Source organism: Anguilla anguilla, chromosome 8, assembly GCF_013347855.1.
Source record: "Anguilla anguilla isolate fAngAng1 chromosome 8, fAngAng1.pri, whole genome shotgun sequence".
NCBI lineage: Eukaryota > Metazoa > Chordata > Actinopteri > Anguilliformes > Anguillidae > Anguilla > Anguilla anguilla.
In genome coordinates, this window is record NC_049208.1 from 53631576 (window position 1) to 53648883 (window position 17308).

General features: G+C 49.0%; 1 protein-coding gene across 1 annotated transcript; it reads left to right on the top strand.

Annotated features, from left to right (window-relative positions):
• The first annotated feature begins 2189 nt into the window (after window positions 1–2189).
• Window positions 2190–10039, top strand: nr1d2b (nuclear receptor subfamily 1, group D, member 2b). Its single transcript, XM_035428727.1, has 8 exons — window positions 2190–2707; window positions 4897–5145; window positions 5278–5366; window positions 5843–5987; window positions 7431–8197; window positions 8531–8716; window positions 8878–9088; window positions 9528–10039. The coding sequence occupies exons 1-8, from the start codon at window positions 2689–2691 to the stop codon at window positions 9722–9724; spliced, it is 1863 nt and encodes a 620-aa protein (XP_035284618.1). The 5' UTR covers window positions 2190–2688; the 3' UTR covers window positions 9725–10039.
• Window positions 10040–17308: the final 7269 nt, after the last annotated feature.

Genomic DNA, 17308 nt, shown 5'->3' on the forward strand with positions numbered 1-17308 from the left:
TCTCCAAGTTAATTATGGAGAAATGCAACTATTTAAGTTCAACTATTTTATGTCAGAATATTTAAGTATTCAGTACATAAGGAAAAAATGCTTAAAGTTTCGGACTTGTGGCAGCAAAAATGTATATAAACCTACACAATTTTATATAAATTGACTGGCCTCTACCCAGAACCCAGACACTAAGTAGATGTGTAAACTTGATCAAAATATATATATATTTTAAATGCAGCCACAAATGATTAATTACGTTTTAGTGTTGCCTGCACACAAAATGCTGAACACTTTTAAGCTTTTAGCTGGTGCAGTTTCAGATATTGTTTAGATCCAAGATGATAAATGGTGAGTGAGAAAAATGCATTTCTGCCAACTCAGTTTAAAAATGATCGCCACTCTTATAACTGTATGACATTAGAGCAACTGAAAGTATGATTCAAATATTATAAACGTACACACAGACAAAATATTCATGATTTTCAGACACAGTACTACAGGAGAGCCAGTGACTATTTTACACACCATAGACTGACACGCAGTACTACAGGAGAGAGGCTGCCTTGCTCATCAGTGGGAGGATCTAACACAGACAGGAGTGCATTTAAACTCGTGCTAGCCTGTAACATCCTAGTCAGCCAATGACATCACCAGAGACACCGTTGGTCCTCTCTCTGCACTTAGAGAACACTGAGAGAGCTGGTCAAAGTTCCGGCCCGTACTGTACGTGCTGTGATTGTGTCAGGGAGGTTTAGTATTAATTAAATATAACCTTTGGTTCGGGACATTACGTTCCCGATCCCCTGGGGCTTCCCTGTTTACTGTACTGGACACAGGTACCGGCTGTGACCTCTCCTTCGAGTCGGCTCACTTCCCAATTGCACCCCCCCCCCCAACCCCCAACCCCACCCCCCCCCTTGAGATGGATGGTGCCCAAGGTGAACGCCAACGCCGCCCATGCCCATAACTGGCACTGCTTCGGCGCGATGTCCCGGCCCAGATCTGGGTCAGCGTTTGTACCTCATTTATAACGCTCCAATTTAGCATGGCATCCATAAACCGATCCCGCCTTTCGTAGTTTTTATTGCTCGCATATGCAGAATTTTATCCTTTATGGTGTTTAATTAGCCTCTGCCCTCCTCTTGCCATGTATGTGAGTCACCAGCCTGCCCCGTTCTATGCATACCGAACGGATCAGATCAGATCAGATCAGATTCAATGCCTCCACTCCTGAAAGAAAGCTTGTGGCCGAGCCTGTTCCTTTTTTTTAAAAATCCATTTTTTTGTCTGTGGGACTGCAGCCTATTCACATATGTTTCAAACGTCATCCATGGGGGGAAAAAAAATGAAAAAATTTTGTTGAACGTTGGTAAAAATGTTGCATTTGACACCCCCTGCCATGTTCAATACTGTACCAACCATCAGGGGGAATCAAGGAATTTGGGTCCCCATGAAAAGATCTCACATTGGGCTCCACCACCCCAGAAAATCCTATATTCAAATATTTTTTTAAGGGTGCCTGTCAGTCAGGGCCCTTGGAATAGCTGCTGACACCGCTATAACACACACACACACACACACCTATTCTTGGGCCAATTCAGGTAAAACAGGTAGGCTAACAGAGGGGAAAGAATGCAAGCCAGCGTTTAATTCCCATTGCAAATCTTGCTATACTGCGGTGGTGACCCAGCGCTGTTCCTGGAGATCTACTGTCCTGCAGGTTTTCACTCACACACCTTAACAAAGTGCACCTCATTCCACAGCTAGGGCAGGGCTGCCCAACCCTTGTTCCTGCAGATCTACCGTCCTGTAGGTTTGCACTGCAACCATAACACAACACACCTCGTTCAACAGCTAGAGGTCTTGTTGGGCTGCTAATTAGTAGAATCGGGTGTCCCAAATTAGGGTTGAAATGAAAGCCTACAGGATGGTAGATCCAGGAAGAGGGTTTGTTTCCACTGCTCTACTGTAATATTGTTCACAGCCGGTGATCCTCTTCCTTGCTGAACTGTGAGTTTTGAGCAAACTACCAGCGCCCTTAGTTTCTCCCAAAAGTGGGGACCCCACTTTTTAGGGGGTGGTTTGGGGGAGTGCCCAACGACACGCCCCTAAATGCTCGTCCGAACTCGCGAAACTGTGTCACTGGGTTACATTGGCTCGCGCTGCGGCTCTGAGGGGGCGGAGCTAACGAAGTGGGTCGTGACTGCCAAACCCACTGGTCGGTGCAGTCAGTAGCGTATCCAGTGCTGAGTACAGTGAGTTCTTACAACTGCCCGTCTCTTACTTAACCACCCAGTTTAATTACAGAAAAGTCATTCTTCGTTCGAGGGAGGGAGAGACAAGAACGACAGGCGACTTGGCACAGATAGTAAATAAATAGAACGGTCAAACGACAAGAATCTAGAGTTAACTTAAAGGTACTTGGTGAATTCGTTTAGCCAACTACCAAGATATCGCTTTACGTTTCTGTTGCTGTAGACAGAAGCAAATCTGGATTTATCCATTCATTCGGAAGGCTACCGCTCGCCTCCAGCTCTTGCTGTTAGATGCCTGGTTTCTAATAGCTAGCTGTTGCCGGGGGCAGATAGCCTACGCTGTGCACTGTCGGACGGCGACTTTTCAAAAAAGTTGCTAAGAACGAAAATAAAACGGCTTCGATTTTAAGGTCGATAAAAGAGTCTGCTGAAGACGGGGAGCATGGAGTCGACAAAAGCAGGTGAGAATCCCGTCACGTTAACTTGCTTTTATGTGGGCAATTGTCAGCTCCGATTTGCACATTTGCTGAGAAAACAATCGATAATGAATGTTTTCGATGCGTGAGTTAGTTTGCTGCCAGATGGGCATCTAGGTTGCTCCAGTAAGAATGAATCGGGGAGCTAACGTTAGGTTGCTACTTTCATTTTGAATGTTAACCGACAAGCGGTTTTTATAAAAACTCTCGAAATGTTTCCTCTTTACCATTTGACAGGCATATATGTCGTGTAACAATGCTTCACAAAATGTTGACTGTTTTACCCAGCCAGTTTGAACCTCCAAAATATCTAGGTTAGGAGGTCCACTGTGTTGTTATTACGGCAGTAGCTGCCTGGAACGGCAATGCAGTTCCAGGGCTCACATGGAGCGGTCATCGTAGCCATGTGCACCTGTGTTTACGCTCCCCGTGCGTCCTCTCTGATTGGTCGACGGGGCTGTGACGCAGCCATTGCATAATTCTGTGCGGCGTGCTGGTGCGGCGATTAGCTGCGGATACACGTGAGGACGGCGCAGGCTGTGCGCGCAGTGACCCACTTTCCGCAGCCCCTGGCGCGCAAGAAACATGTCGGGTCCACGTGGGGGCGTGTTTTAGGAGCATCACCGATCGTCCTGTCCATCCGCGATTCTCCGTGCGTTTTAAGAAGTGTGTCGTATTATTATTGCACAGCCTACTGGTTACGTAGTATGTGGACCAGTCTGCCTTTGAAAGTTCTGCGAAATATTCAGAAATAATTTAAAGCCTGCTCCATTGTCGTGCTTCAAACAGATCCCTCGACTGTAATATCTGAACGTCAGTAAAAAACGCCAGTTTTATTCGAAAGAGGGTTATATCGCTAGAAGACTGTTATTAAAAAAGGGAGAGCTTCTGAAGTAATCATAGATGCTCGTTAAATTAAGGAGAACCGCCGGCCTTGCTTACTTTCTCCGTCTCTGTAGGTCGCCAGTGGTTGATACTACGGGTGGGTTTCGCCAAAGACACATGTCCGAGTCACGTGTGCAGACCCATGTCACCCTATACCTGTTGAATTTAGCGTGCATTTTAATTGTCCTTGCATATTGTAATCGCATTGGTTATATACTTCACCATTTACGCGTAAAGTAATAGAGCCGTGGATTTATGTTATTTCTATTTTTGCTTGCGTGCAACTCCCCAGTAAACTATTAATGAATGAAATTTTGCTTTCAAGTGCACACTGCGACTTGGCCAGTCGCTCCTCTCTCTTCTTCCAAAACAGAGCTCTTTTAATTTTCTCTAGCTGTATTTATTACGGTAGGCTGTCCTTATCTGTGCATAGGAGTTACACTAATTATATTTTCCCCCTCACACAAAGGAAGACAATAGCACTTTCAAGCTGTTTAAATATTTTTATTCTTGAGCACCCAGCTCAAGATTAAAAAGTCAGCCTGGTAATTTTTTTATTTACGTACTTGGTGAAATTTAACTATTTAAAGTACCCTTTCTGTCTCGAGGGCAGTGTACGTTCAAGACCGCCTACATACGTTTAAAGCCGGCATTATGTAACGGTGTTATCTAACCACGGAGAACGGCAATCCAGGTCAGGCAGGGAGGGGGGGGGGGGGGCAACATTAGCTTGTCTGGTCCACTTTCCCTGGCTAAGCAAAACGCAGTGCCTTATGGGTAAGTACTATAATTACAAACTTACCCTTTGCACTAATTTAGGCGTTGTTTCCAGGTTTTAAAAAATTGAGCACAGCTCGGCCTGTTAGCCGTTAGCCCTGGTCTTTGCCGTGGTATCCTTAACCCACGTCCACTATCGCAAGATCTGTCCAAACACCGTATGCAGTGGTATATGTTTTTTTTAATGCACATTTTACGTTACAGGCATTTAGCAGACACTCTTTTCCGGAGCGACTTACACGTTTTTTTTGCATAGCATTTACATTGCATCCTTTTATACAGCCGCATATATACTGAATATGTACTTTTAAGGTGCAAAAGTCACACTGTGCTTGATGTGTTTGCAGTTAACCAGAGTAATTCATTCTAGGGAGAGCCAAATGGTGACAGTCTAGTGAAAAATTGTGCAGTTTAGATATATGGGTTATTGTATTCTTCCCTTGTCCCTTCATGTACGGTGATCTCTGGATTAAACTGACATTCATGTTCGTTTGTCGCCACCTTTCTGCCAGGAGGTGTAATAGCATACATAAGCTCCTCAAGCTCCGCCTCCAGCCCGGAGTCCTGCCACAGCGACAGCTCCAACGGCAGCTACCAGTCCTCCTCACCGACCCATAGCTCCTCCTCTTCCTCCTCCTCCTCCTCCTCGGGCAGTGGGCGGGGCCCGACGGCCGACTCCGCCCACCCGCACGCCCAACCCCGGACCCCCGCCGCAGCCAAGGCCGGGCGCTCCGCCTCGTCCGCCAAGGGCGGCATTACGAGTGAGTGACAGGAGAGGCGACCGATTGGGTCGGGGGCCCAGGGCCCGTTTCGCCGCGGGAGTCTTACGCTGTGTTTGTTTCGTGGCGCGTCGTCCCGTGTGTGTGTGACTCGGTGCGTTTGTCACGTTGCAGAGATCAGCGGCCTGGTGTTGCTGTGCAAGGTGTGCGGCGACGTGGCCTCGGGGTTCCACTACGGCGTCCACGCCTGCGAGGGCTGCAAGGTGAGCCAAAACCTCCATTTAAAAATAAAACAAACAAAGAAAGAAACGAGGCCCTCTGCTGGCCATTAATGAGCATGACCGCCATCCGGGAGAACTAAGCCTGCAGCCCAGCAGTAGTGCCGGTTTCTTCAGTTTCAGTGCATCGAAGCCCCTGCATGTACGCTCCAAATCATTCCCCCTAGGGAAACACGGGTTCTCTCAAAAAGTAGTTCCGCCTTCTCTTTTGTGAGCGTTTTGTTTTATGTTTTAATGCAGCCAGACGGCCTTAGGCCAGTGGCCCCACTTCCTGCTGCCCTCACGTTTCTCACGGGAGTCACGTCAAATATGCCAGGAAAATGTCTGCTGCTCCTGCGGGACGCAGTCGCGAGAGATTTTAGGAGCTTCCCGAGGAGCTGAAAATACACGCGCGACCTCCGAGTCCAGCTGTGCGACCCAGACTTTGACCCCTGACCTTTGACCCCCCCTCCCCCGGGCAGGGATTCTTCCGGAGGAGCATCCAGCAGAACATCCAGTACAAGAAGTGCCTTAAGAGCGAGAACTGCCCCATCGTCAGGGTGAACCGCAACCGCTGCCAGCAGTGCCGCTTCAAGAAGTGTCTGCTGGTGGGCATGTCCCGGGACGGTAAGCCCCGCCCCCGCCCCTCTGCGCGGCCCCGCCCCCTTTACATGTCACGCCTTCTTTACATCCACATCCCAATTTACCTGCTACTCCCCCATTACCTGCACGTCCCCTCTGCATGCCCCGCCCCCTTCACCTGCCCCTCCCCTTTACCTGCACGTCCCCTCTGCATGCCCCGCCCCCTTCACCTGCCCCTCCCCATTTACCTGCCCCTCCCCTTTACCTGCACATCTCCTCTGCATGCCCCATCCCCTTTACCTCACCCCTTTACCTGTACCTACACCTGTACTTACCTTTCCCTACATATGCATTCACCAGTGCCTACATCTGTACTTTCCCTGCAGCTGAACTGTCTGTGATGTCTCTCTTCCTCCCTCTCTGTCCCTGCAGCTGAACTGTCTGTAATGTCTCTCTTCCTCCCTCTCTCTCCCTGCAGCTGAGCTGTCTGTAATGTCTCTCTTCCTCCCTCTCTGTCCCTGCAGCTGAGCTGTCTGTAATGTCTCTCTTCCTCCCTCTCTCTCCCTGCAGCTGAGCTGTCTGTAATGTCTCTCTTCCTCCCTCTCTGTCCCTGCAGCTGAACTGTCTGTGATGTCTCTCTTCCTCCCTCTCTCTCCCTGCAGCTGAACTGTCTGTGATGTCTCTCTTCCTCCCTCTCTCTCCCTGCAGCTGAGCTGTCTGTGATGTCTCTCTTCCTCCCTCTCTGTCCCTGCAGCTGAACTGTCTGTAATGTCTCTCTTCCTCCCTCTCTCTCCCTGCAGCTGAGCTGTCTGTAATGTCTCTCTTCCTCCCTCTCTCTCCCTGCAGCTGAGCTGTCTGTAATGTCTCTCTTCCTCCCTCTCTGTCCCTGCAGCTGAGCTGTCTGTAATGTCTCTCTTCCTCCCTCTCTCTCCCTGCAGCTGAGCTGTCTGTAATGTCTCTCTTCCTCCCTCTCTCTCCCTGCAGCTGAGCTGTCTGCAATGTCTCTCTTCCTCCCTCTCTCTCCCTGCAGCTGAGCTGTCTGTGATGTCTCTCTTCCTCCCTCTCTCTCCCTGCAGCTGAACTGTCTGTGATGTCTCTCTTCCTCTCTCTCTGTCCCTGCAGCTGAACTGTCTGTGATGTCTCTTCCTCCCTCTCTCTCCCTGCAGCTGAGCTGTCTGTAATGTCTCTCTTCCTCTCTCTCTGTCCCTGCAGCTGAGCTGTCTGTGATGTCTCTCTTCCTCCCTCTCTCTCCCTGCAGCTGAACTGTCTGTAATGTCTCTCTTCCTCCCTCTCTCTCCCTGCAGCTGAGCTGTCTGTAATGTCTCTCTTCCTCCCTCTCTCTCCCTGCAGCTGAGCTGTTTGTAATGTCTCTCTTCCTCCCTCTCTCTCCCTGCAGCTGAGCTGTCTGTAATGTCTCTCTTCCTCCCTCTCTGTCCCTGCAGCTGAGCTGTCTGTGATGTCTCTCTTCCTCCCTCTCTCTCCCTGCAGCGGTGCGTTTCGGGCGCATACCCAAGCGGGAGAAGCAGCGGATGCTCCTGGAGATGCAGAGCGCCATGAACGACATGATGAACAACAGCCAGCTGCACGCCAACCAGGCCCCGCCCATCGGAGACCAGGCCCCGCCCCTCGCCGACCTGGCCCCGCCCCTCGCCCACCTGACCCCGCCCCTCGGTGGCCAGTCCCCGGTGTCCGTCTCAGACCCCGCCCCTGGCGGCTCCAGCCCCGCCCGCTCCCGCTGCCTGCCCGCCCCCTCGCCTGGGCGTGGCCAGCAGGAGCCCCGCCCCGACCCAGAACCCCCGGTCGCCATGGACACCTCCTCGAGCTCCGCCTCCTCCTCCAGCGGGTCGGAGAGCGGGGAGGAAGAGGTCGTCGGCACGGTGACCAGGGCTCACCAGGAGACCTTCATGTACAACCAGGAGCAGGAGGAGAGCCCGGCCCCCAGTGCCCCGCCCCCTCAGGGGCGTGGCCATGGAGAGTCAGGAGGCGTGGCCCAGGAGAACCGGGAGGGCTGGAACCAGCGGAACAACATCGCCAGCATGGCGCTGGGGCCTCGCCCACTCCCACCCGCCATGGGCCACTACCGCGAAGACCCCGCCCACAGCTACTGCCCCGCCCGGCTGGCCGACAGCGCCCCCTCTGGCCACTGCCCCGCCTACGCGCACAGCTTTCACAGAGCCCACGGTCTCCAGCACAACATGGCCGCCCATGGGGCTTTCAGGGGCCCTCTCTGGAGCGGAGGCAACAGGATGCACCTGGTGAGTGTGTGTGGGGGGTGTGAGAAAGTGTGTGTGAGTGCGTAGGGTGTGTGTGTGTGTGGGGTGTGTGGGGTGTGAGTGTGTGTGTAGTGTGTGTGTGGGGTGTGAGAAAGTGTGTGTGAGTGCGTAGGGTGTGTGTGTGAGTTAAGTGTGTGTGAGTGTATGTGTGTGTGTGGGGTGTGAGTGTGTGTGTGTGAGTTAAGTGTGTGTGTATGTGTGTAGTGTAGTGTAGTGTAGAGTGTGGGTGTATATTTAGATGTGAATGTTCTGTAATATAGATGCACTCTGTCTGTATAAACTGAGTCCTTCAGTGTCCCCCCCCTCTGCCTGCAGGTGTGCCCCATGAACGTCTCCCCGCACGTGGACCCCCACACGTCTGGCCGGGACGTGTGGGAGGAGTTCTCGCTCAGCTTCACCCCGGCGGTGCGCGAGGTGGTGGAGTTCGCCAAACGCGTCCCGGGGTTCCGGGACCTGTCGCAGGCCGACCAGGTCAGCCTGCTGAAGGCGGGGACGTTCGAGGTACGGTCCAGAAACGCCGCTCGGCTGAACCTCTGTCTCTTACACCCTATCCCGTCTTATGCCCCGCCCCAAAATGTATGCCTCGCCCCTGCTATGGCTCTCGGGCCCCAAATGTATGCCCCGCCCCCTGCTCTAACGCCCCGCCCCTTTCCTCTGCGCAGGTGCTGGTGGTGCGCTTCGCCTCGCTGTTCGACGCGCAGGACCGCACGGTCACCTTCCTGAGCGGTAAGAAGTACGGTGTGGAGGCCCTGCGCTCCATGGGCGCCGGACACCTGCTCACCTCCATGCTGGACTTCACCCAGAAGCTGACGGCCCTGGGCCTGAGCGAGGAGGAGATGAGCCTCTTCACTGCCGTCGTGCTCGTCTCTGCCGGTGAGCCCCACATTTTCTGTCCTCATACAGCCCACTTCCTGTCCTCACGCAGCCCACTTCCTGTCCTCGCGCAGCCCACTTCCTGTCCTCACACAGCCCACTTCCTGTCCTCACACAGCCCACTTCCTCTTGCCAGATAGGGTGCTTCCTATTCACAGATAGCCCACTTCCTGTTCCCCGAAAGTCCACTTCCTGTTCCCAGATAGTCTACTTCCTGTTTCGAGATAGACCACTTCCTGTTCCCTGACTGTCCACTTCCTGTTCCCAGATAGGCTGCTTCCTGTCCATATCTTGTCCACAAACAGGATACTGATTATTAGTTGCCTGTCTACATACAAGACTCTTCACAGATAGACCACTTCCTGTTCCCAGATAGTCCACTTCCTGTTCCCAGGCAGCACACTTCCTGTCCTCAGTCTGTGCGTTCCTCGCCCCGCAGATCGTTCTGGGATAGAGAATGTGAACTCTGTGGAGGCCCTGCAGGAGACGCTGATTCGGGCCCTGCGGAGTCTGATCATGAAGAACCACCCCAACGAGGCGGCCATCTTCACCAAGCTGCTCCTCAAACTGCCCGACCTCCGCTCCCTCAACAACATGCACTCCGAGCAGCTGCTGGCCTTCAAGGTGCACCCCTGACTCCGCCCGCCAGGGCTCCTCCACCAATGGGAGGCGGGGGACACTTCCCGCGGACCACGCCCACTGCCCTCGTAAACACTCAGTGGACTCCTCTCTCCTGGTCGTGGTGTTCTACGCTCGGATCAGAAGGTTCTGCGTCTTGTTAGTGATCAGGAGGATGGATTAGTGGACAGACAGAAAAAGCTAACATAAAATGTGTTTTTGTGTTTAAAGGAAGGCAGTTAAATCATTGTACTGTATAAAAAAAAAACTAGAAAAAAAAGCCCTTTTTGTAAGAGGCCTGTAAATTGTGGTTATGCACACACACACGCATGTGAGTACGCACAAACCCTTAAAAAAACCCACGTGAAATGCGTGTGCGTGTGTGAGCTTGCGCTGAACGGCCTGTGTATATAGCTTTTTGTTTTGTTTCTTGAAAAGCTTTTTTTTTTTACAGTGTAAAACGCGTACAGTTGTGTCGTTGCATAGTGAGTGCAATGTGTGACTCTGTTTGTGTCTTTATTTTAATTTTTTTTTTTTTAGTCGTTTATTTCCTGTTGGGGTCCGAGTTTTAAGAGCTGTTACTGATACCGTCACATTTTATAGAGGGGCGGAGCTTAAGTAACAGCATTGGGTTTGAGGTCCCATTTTGAAATTCAAAGGAGGTACGGGTTTCCTGTTCAGTTTGAGTTCTGGGGGGGGGGGGGGGGATTCGGGCTTTGATATGCTAAGCCCGCCCCCAGCCCCCCTCCCCCGTCCCTCGTCCCTCCCCCAATATGAATTCCCTGCCAGAAACAGGAACAGGATGTGGCTGTCACAGCTTAGCGCAAGGTGGCTCCTCCCCTTCCTGTCTGAGGTACCTGCACAGGTGAGACGTACCCAGGGATGTAAATATGGGGTGGATTCTGGGAAGGTGAAAGAAAAAAAAGACTTTTATTTTACATTTTAACTGATGGTCCATTTGTATATCTGTGTTAAAGACGTTATCGTGGTCAGTGATTTTTGTAAATGTTTTCGTTGTTCTTTAATTTTAATTTTTTTTTCTTGGAAGAAGTAATGACAAAGTATTTTAGTATTTCAGTTTTTTTTGTTTTTAAACTGGGGGTACAGAGTTGTTTGAACCGAACTCAAGACTGCCACCTGCTGGGACTGTACAAAAACTACAAGCGAGTGCATTTCCCCCTCGAGGCTGCCTCTACTGCGGCTACCGCGCGCTACTTCCTGTCTGAGCTACCGGGACTGAAGAAAATGTGCGACACGCGAAACACACGCGTGCCACACGCGGACCACGCGCAGCGGACTCCCAGCGGTTCTTCTCAGACGGACTGGGGGTGGGGGGTGGGGGGGGGGTGGGGGGGTCGAGGATCGCAATGGGAGGTGGGATGAAAGTACATTTAAGATGTACTGGGGTTTTTTTTTTTTGTGACACTCAATTTCCATAGACAGAGCTTGTCACTGCTGCCTGGTTATGGTCATGATATTGTGAATTTTATTTTATTTTTTAAAGTCCTGGTAGAATTTTAGTTCTGATCATGTGCAAAATGAGAGAAATGTGATGTGTGCTGTACTGTGTCTAAGGCACTCAGAACACTTAAACAGAGAAACAGCCATGTCGACCAGGCACCTCCAACCTACCATGTGTAAACTACATATAATCCATAATCCCCCTCGATCGTTCTGTCATAGTTGTACTATTTTTATCTGAACAGATTGTAGTTTCATAAGTCGACTGACATGATTGTATTGTGTTCTCGGCATGATTGTAAAGTCACACATTCAGAGCTTGCGAGAGGGGCGTGGCCGAGATGACAGGGAATTGTGGAATTGTGGGGTGTCTGGCACATGTCTTTTGATCTGGAGGGAGGGAGGGAGGGAGGGAGGGAGGGAGGGAGGGGGGGGGGGGTGTCTATAACCCCCGAGTTTTGGAGCATCCATTTCACGCACCCTGTCTGAATTCCAGTTTACCTGTAACTCACTGCTTACTGGGCGTGTTAACACAACTAACACAAGCTACACAACAAAGCTGTTCGGTTTTGTGATTATTTATAATGCTCTTGGCGGAAAAGCGCTGTGTTGCATGCAACATGCTCACAGCCTGCCTGTTAACGCGTAACAAATCTTATGTACTGTATTTATGAATTATGAAAAATGTACTCCCACACTTTTGCTTGAAGGTGTGGGAAGCTGGTCCAATGCATTTTATGACGTGGTCCAGACAACGAGCATTTTAATCGCACCCGAATCCCGTTCCCGAGCCCGTCGCGAATGAAGCGCGACCGCGTTGTTACCAGAAGCAGTGAACAAAGTGACGCGGAGGACAGAGGGTGTGTGGACGTGGTATGGACGTCCTTCAGAACAGCTGTTTCAATCTCCGTTGTGAATCCTGCAGTGCTGTTTTGTGGTCTGTCCTCGTTTTCTCCTGTAAACGCATCGTGACATAAGTTAGACTTATATAAATTTCTCTCTCTCTATATATAAACGGCATATAAATATATAAATATATAAAATACAAATATACCAATATGAATAAACGTGTATATATGAAGAACTTTGTACGAGGATGTAATTTTCTTCACAAAGTGTTTAAGAAGTGTCAAAAACTGCGGTGAGTACAAACATCAATGTTTGTAATTCTTTTCTGAAGATCTAGATTTGTACATTTGGTATTAGCCTGCTGACATTCTTGACTTTATGAGGGTAACGCCTACTTGAACGTCGATGTTTACATCTGCTTCTTAAAAAAATACACCACGTTTTATGACGTTCTGACGATCAATATTTAACAGCTACATTCAGACAGCATCTATCGTAAGTCTTCACGGTTGATGTTAGCGCTCGCTTGCGTAACACTCTTTGATGAGATGGCGATTTAAAACAGACAGTTTTAGCAAAGTACCTCTGTTTAAAATCACATTTCTCGGGAACGAGTTCCAAACCCAAGCACAAACCGCAATAGCGCCCTCTACCGGATAGGAGCGGCGCTTCGACCGCAAAATTCACAGTTTCAGGTCAATTTGGTCTTGTTTGGTTACAAAAAGAGATCGTTTTGACCTGCTATCGGTGATTCTCGAGTGCTTCGTAATTACATTTGACCCAAACTGGTATGCATCAATTGGCAGAGTAACTTCACTGATTCATGAATGCGTGAAGACGATTAACTGAACAAATAGGCTTCGTATCGTAGTTAGCCTTAGGCAAAGCAACATTTCCACAAAGAATATACGAGCTAATACAAACTACCTGGAGTAGTTTAGGCTACACCAGCGTGGGGCCAATTCTGGAGCAGGTTTTGGTTTTAGCCCAGCCCAACGACACCTGATGAACCTAATTAACTAAATATGGTCTTCAATCAAGACCTTGGTAAGCAGAATGCGGTGCTTTTGTGCTGGACTAACCAAAAAACTTGCACCCACACCGACCCTTTTTTGATAAGACAGGACACCCCTGGCCCGCGCACAACGTAGCTTTCACTTGATGAGGTCCAAGCCCGATTAAACCGCGTATGGTACCACGGTGAGTGACACCCCCTTTCAATATCTTATAACTACGGGCCGATAGGCCTAGCTTTCATTTTCTAGCAATATATTACTTGAAGGAGTGTAACGGCAATTCTCGTAAATGTTGTGGAATATTGCCGAGCTATCGCGTAGTTCTGCATGGCGATAAACTGCTTCGAAGGCCCGCTTTTGCCAGGGCAACAAAGCATTACTGTATTTATCCTAACTTCCAAGCCTCGCCATCAAATGCAAAATATACGTGAAGCGGAAGTGTTGGTAATAGAGTATCGATCCAGTTGAAGTTAGAATCTACGGAATAAAATGCTCATGCATGTTCAGACCAACAAATGTTTCGGTCGTGTGTATTGCATGTAACATGCTGATGTCTGTATGTACAGTAGGCCTACTGTTTTATGCAAATGTGTGTCAAATTGATGCCAACCTCATGCTATTAAACAATCGGCGAAGACGCTAATTTCACAGAAGTCTAAACCTGAAAGCCTGACATTTTTTCAGTTGTGGATGAATGAATTGTTGCAGAAGAGAAAAGAAACATTCCCGGCATATCATTGCGATATTCATGAAATAACTGAAAGAGTATGGGGTATAAGTTATGCAACAGCTTATGAGTAGCCTACGGACTGATTAAAATGCAAAGTTATTTTTAAACTGCAGAAACAAAATCTAAATTGAATGTTAGAATTGGGAAGATACATTTTTTTTTAAATCTACTCAAGTGTATTTTTTTAAAGGGTAAAAATAGAATGCTAGCATCGCAACAGCGTCACTTTATCGGATTAATCTGGTTTCACTCTACCAACAGAACAATTAATTTTTTTCTTTTTTTTTGCGTTCGTGCCAAGTCCAGTCAAGTAGGCCGATTCGCGAGCTAAGCACGTCTCGAAATAAACTCTGGCTCGCCCCAGGAGGAGCTGGCAGGCGGAACCGTTCAGGATGGTGTGCCAGTCGCCTTGCGGTCTCCATGGAAACGCCCGTCCTCGGCACTCGCTGACGGCGTCCTCGGTGCCGATTGCAAGATACCCGATTCACGAACGGGGACGTCTGTTCCCTACTGTGCGCGTGACTCAGGCATCGACCAGCGAGGTCACGGCGGACATATTATGTATCAGTGGACGTTGCTCATATCTTCGATGGGTAAGAAAAGAGTATGCCATTTTGAGTATAGCCTAATGCTTTGAAAATTTGCTTTGTTAATATAAATTCAACTAGGACTAAAATGGCCGTGTAAAGTCAGTCACTAATACACCTTGTCACATTGTCAGATAATCTCTCCTGTAAACGGTTCCATTTATAAGATCCTGTATTAAAGTACTAAATAGGGGACATCCTGTACGTGAAACGGTTAACACGTTCATCTGATATCATTGTATCCTCGATTGACCCGGTTTCACGTCACTGGCGTCATCTTCAAAATCCCAACTCTTCGCACGGTCGGTTACCAGCAGAGGGCAGTATTCGCCCACAAGTTAGACCTAAACGCCAACGAATAAACGGAGCTTCTTGTTGCTAACCAGCAAACACCACAGACCCCACGGGCACATATAAACAGAATACGGAAAAATTTAACGAGCCAGAATCTCGTTTTTACTTGTCTGAGGAAAAGTACTCGGGGAAAGGGAGGTTGTTTTTTTCCACGTGAACACGTGATGGAGGTCCAGCTCCGGGTTGGCTGTAGGGCTGCTGGTGTTTGGCGTCGTTCAGAAGTTTTGACACCCCTGGCCTACACCGCCAGAACCTCTGCCTGTGGCGAAACGCAAAACTAAGCTCTCTGGACCGAGGTTTACTTCCCTTAAATACGTGTTCGGAGTATTGAGCTGTCCAAGCCCAGAGAAACTGCACACAGCGAAATACGCATGCACACGAAGACCTGGAGGAGAAAAACAGCTTGCTTTCCCTGGCGCGGTGCTAGTGCTGCATTAATGAATCAGACAGGGCTGCAGGTTCAAATCCCAGGTGAGTGTAGCTGTTCTAGTTGTGAGCCTAGCTGTGCCTCTCCAGAACTGGTGATTGAGCCTAAAACATTGAGCTTTAAAACACACTGAACACACTGCTTTCCTGAACTTTAATCACACACACACACACACACACACACACACACACACACACACACACACCCACACCCTTGCCATGAATTAGGGGTTCAAGTGAGTCAACACAGAAGTGATTCAGAGTTTCTGAGAATTCAGAATTGTGATCACAGATTGTGTCATGGTTTTATCCTATATTATCAGACAAAGTGGGGCGGCAGTGCAGTATAATGGATAAGGAGCTGGTCCTGTGAGGTCACAGGTTCGATTCACCGGTGGGACACTGCCGTTGTACCCTTGAGCAAGGTACTTAACCAACATTGCTTCAGTATATATCCAGCTGTATAAAAGGATGCAATATGAATGCTGTGTAAAATGTTGTGTAAGTCACTCTGGATAAGAGCGTCTGCTAAATGCCTGTAATGTAATGTAACAAGTTGTCTATGCCAATATTAATGGCTCCATGATGTTCAGTAGAATTTTTTTTAAACCGGCACACAACAGGAAGAGAACAGGTGCTCACCTGGTACCAGATATTTAGAGCCAGCAAGCTCTTTATTCATTTGGGAGTATTTTAATCATGTGGAGAGGCTTTTTAAATAATGACCCCCTTCCCCCCCCGCCTGTCCCACCACATTAAGAGCCTTCATTTGCTATAAAGCACAGGCGTGTGTATTTGTCTGTGTCTCTGACCTTATTACACTCAGAGTAGTGCACATTCCACAAACACACACACACACACAAACACACGCACGCACATTCCCCACACATTCATGCAAGCACACACGCAGACATGCATGCATACATACACACACACACACACACACACACATGCACATAGATACACACACACAGCAACATTACTTACTGTTAAAATCAGAAGGTACAGCAGTTTCAATTTTTAAGAATACAGTTTATAACGGAACAAAGTCAATAAATAAAATACATTTTTTTAAAAAGACGCTATGCTGCAGGAAGTTCTCCAAAACCATTTTATTTTCAGAACCAAAACATCATTTTCATCATCATCATCATCATCATCATCATTAGTGCAACTTTAAACATTGTCTTCCCAGCTTGGTTAATGCACTTCACAGCAACAACATTCGAACCTGTGCAAATCCGCCCCGGGACGGCTGTCTGAGGGCCACCGGGGTGCCGCGTGTTAAATTTGGGACGCAACGTCTTTCGGCCATTTTGAAAACGGACCCGGTCGCGCCCCCTCTCGCCCCTCCCTGCCCGGGCTTCACCGTTCAGCAGTAACGCACGGCATCGCCTGGCCTGCTGGATGGCAAGAAGCAGGACGCACAGAGAAACGATTCGGTGGCTTGGGTTCGAGCAGACGGAGTGCGAGGGGGAGAGGGAGAGAGAGACGGAGAGCAGGAGAGAGAGGGAGTGTAGGAGAGAGACGAAGAGCAGGAGAGGGAGGGAGGGAGATGGAGAGAGAGAGAGGGGGGAGAGAGACGGAGAGAGGGAGGGAGATGAGAGAGAGACAGAGAGGGGGAGAGATGGAGAGCAGGAGAGGGAGGGAGACAGAGGGAGAGAGACAGAGCAGGAGAGGGACAGGCAGAGGGAGATGGAGAGAGAGAGACAGAGAGGGAGAGGAGGAGGGAGACGGAGAGGAGAACTGCCTAATTTGAGGGACTGAATGTTTGAGATCAGGGCTGCTCTTCTGTCAAACTGCAAGGTCAGTCTAGAGCGTGGCCTGTGGGATTCCCTCCGGACCAGAGAAAGCACAGTGCTTCTAAAGTCTCGCTCTTGGAATGGTGGAAGTTACGCTGAAAACAGGGCTGCATATGAATATCATAATTCGTAATTACAATTTCTGTTATTTTCTCTCATCGGTACACCATTTGCGCCTCTGAGAAAACTTGTTTTTGTCACGTCCGTGAAACCGCAAAATGTTTCATTGTAGGCATATAACATCTGTAAAAATATCACCATTCTGAAAATATACGACTTTTCCTTTATACTGTAAAATATTTAGAAGCCTTGTATATTTATATATATAATAATATATAAATATACTTATAGCTTTTTAATGCTTTTTAAATGTATTC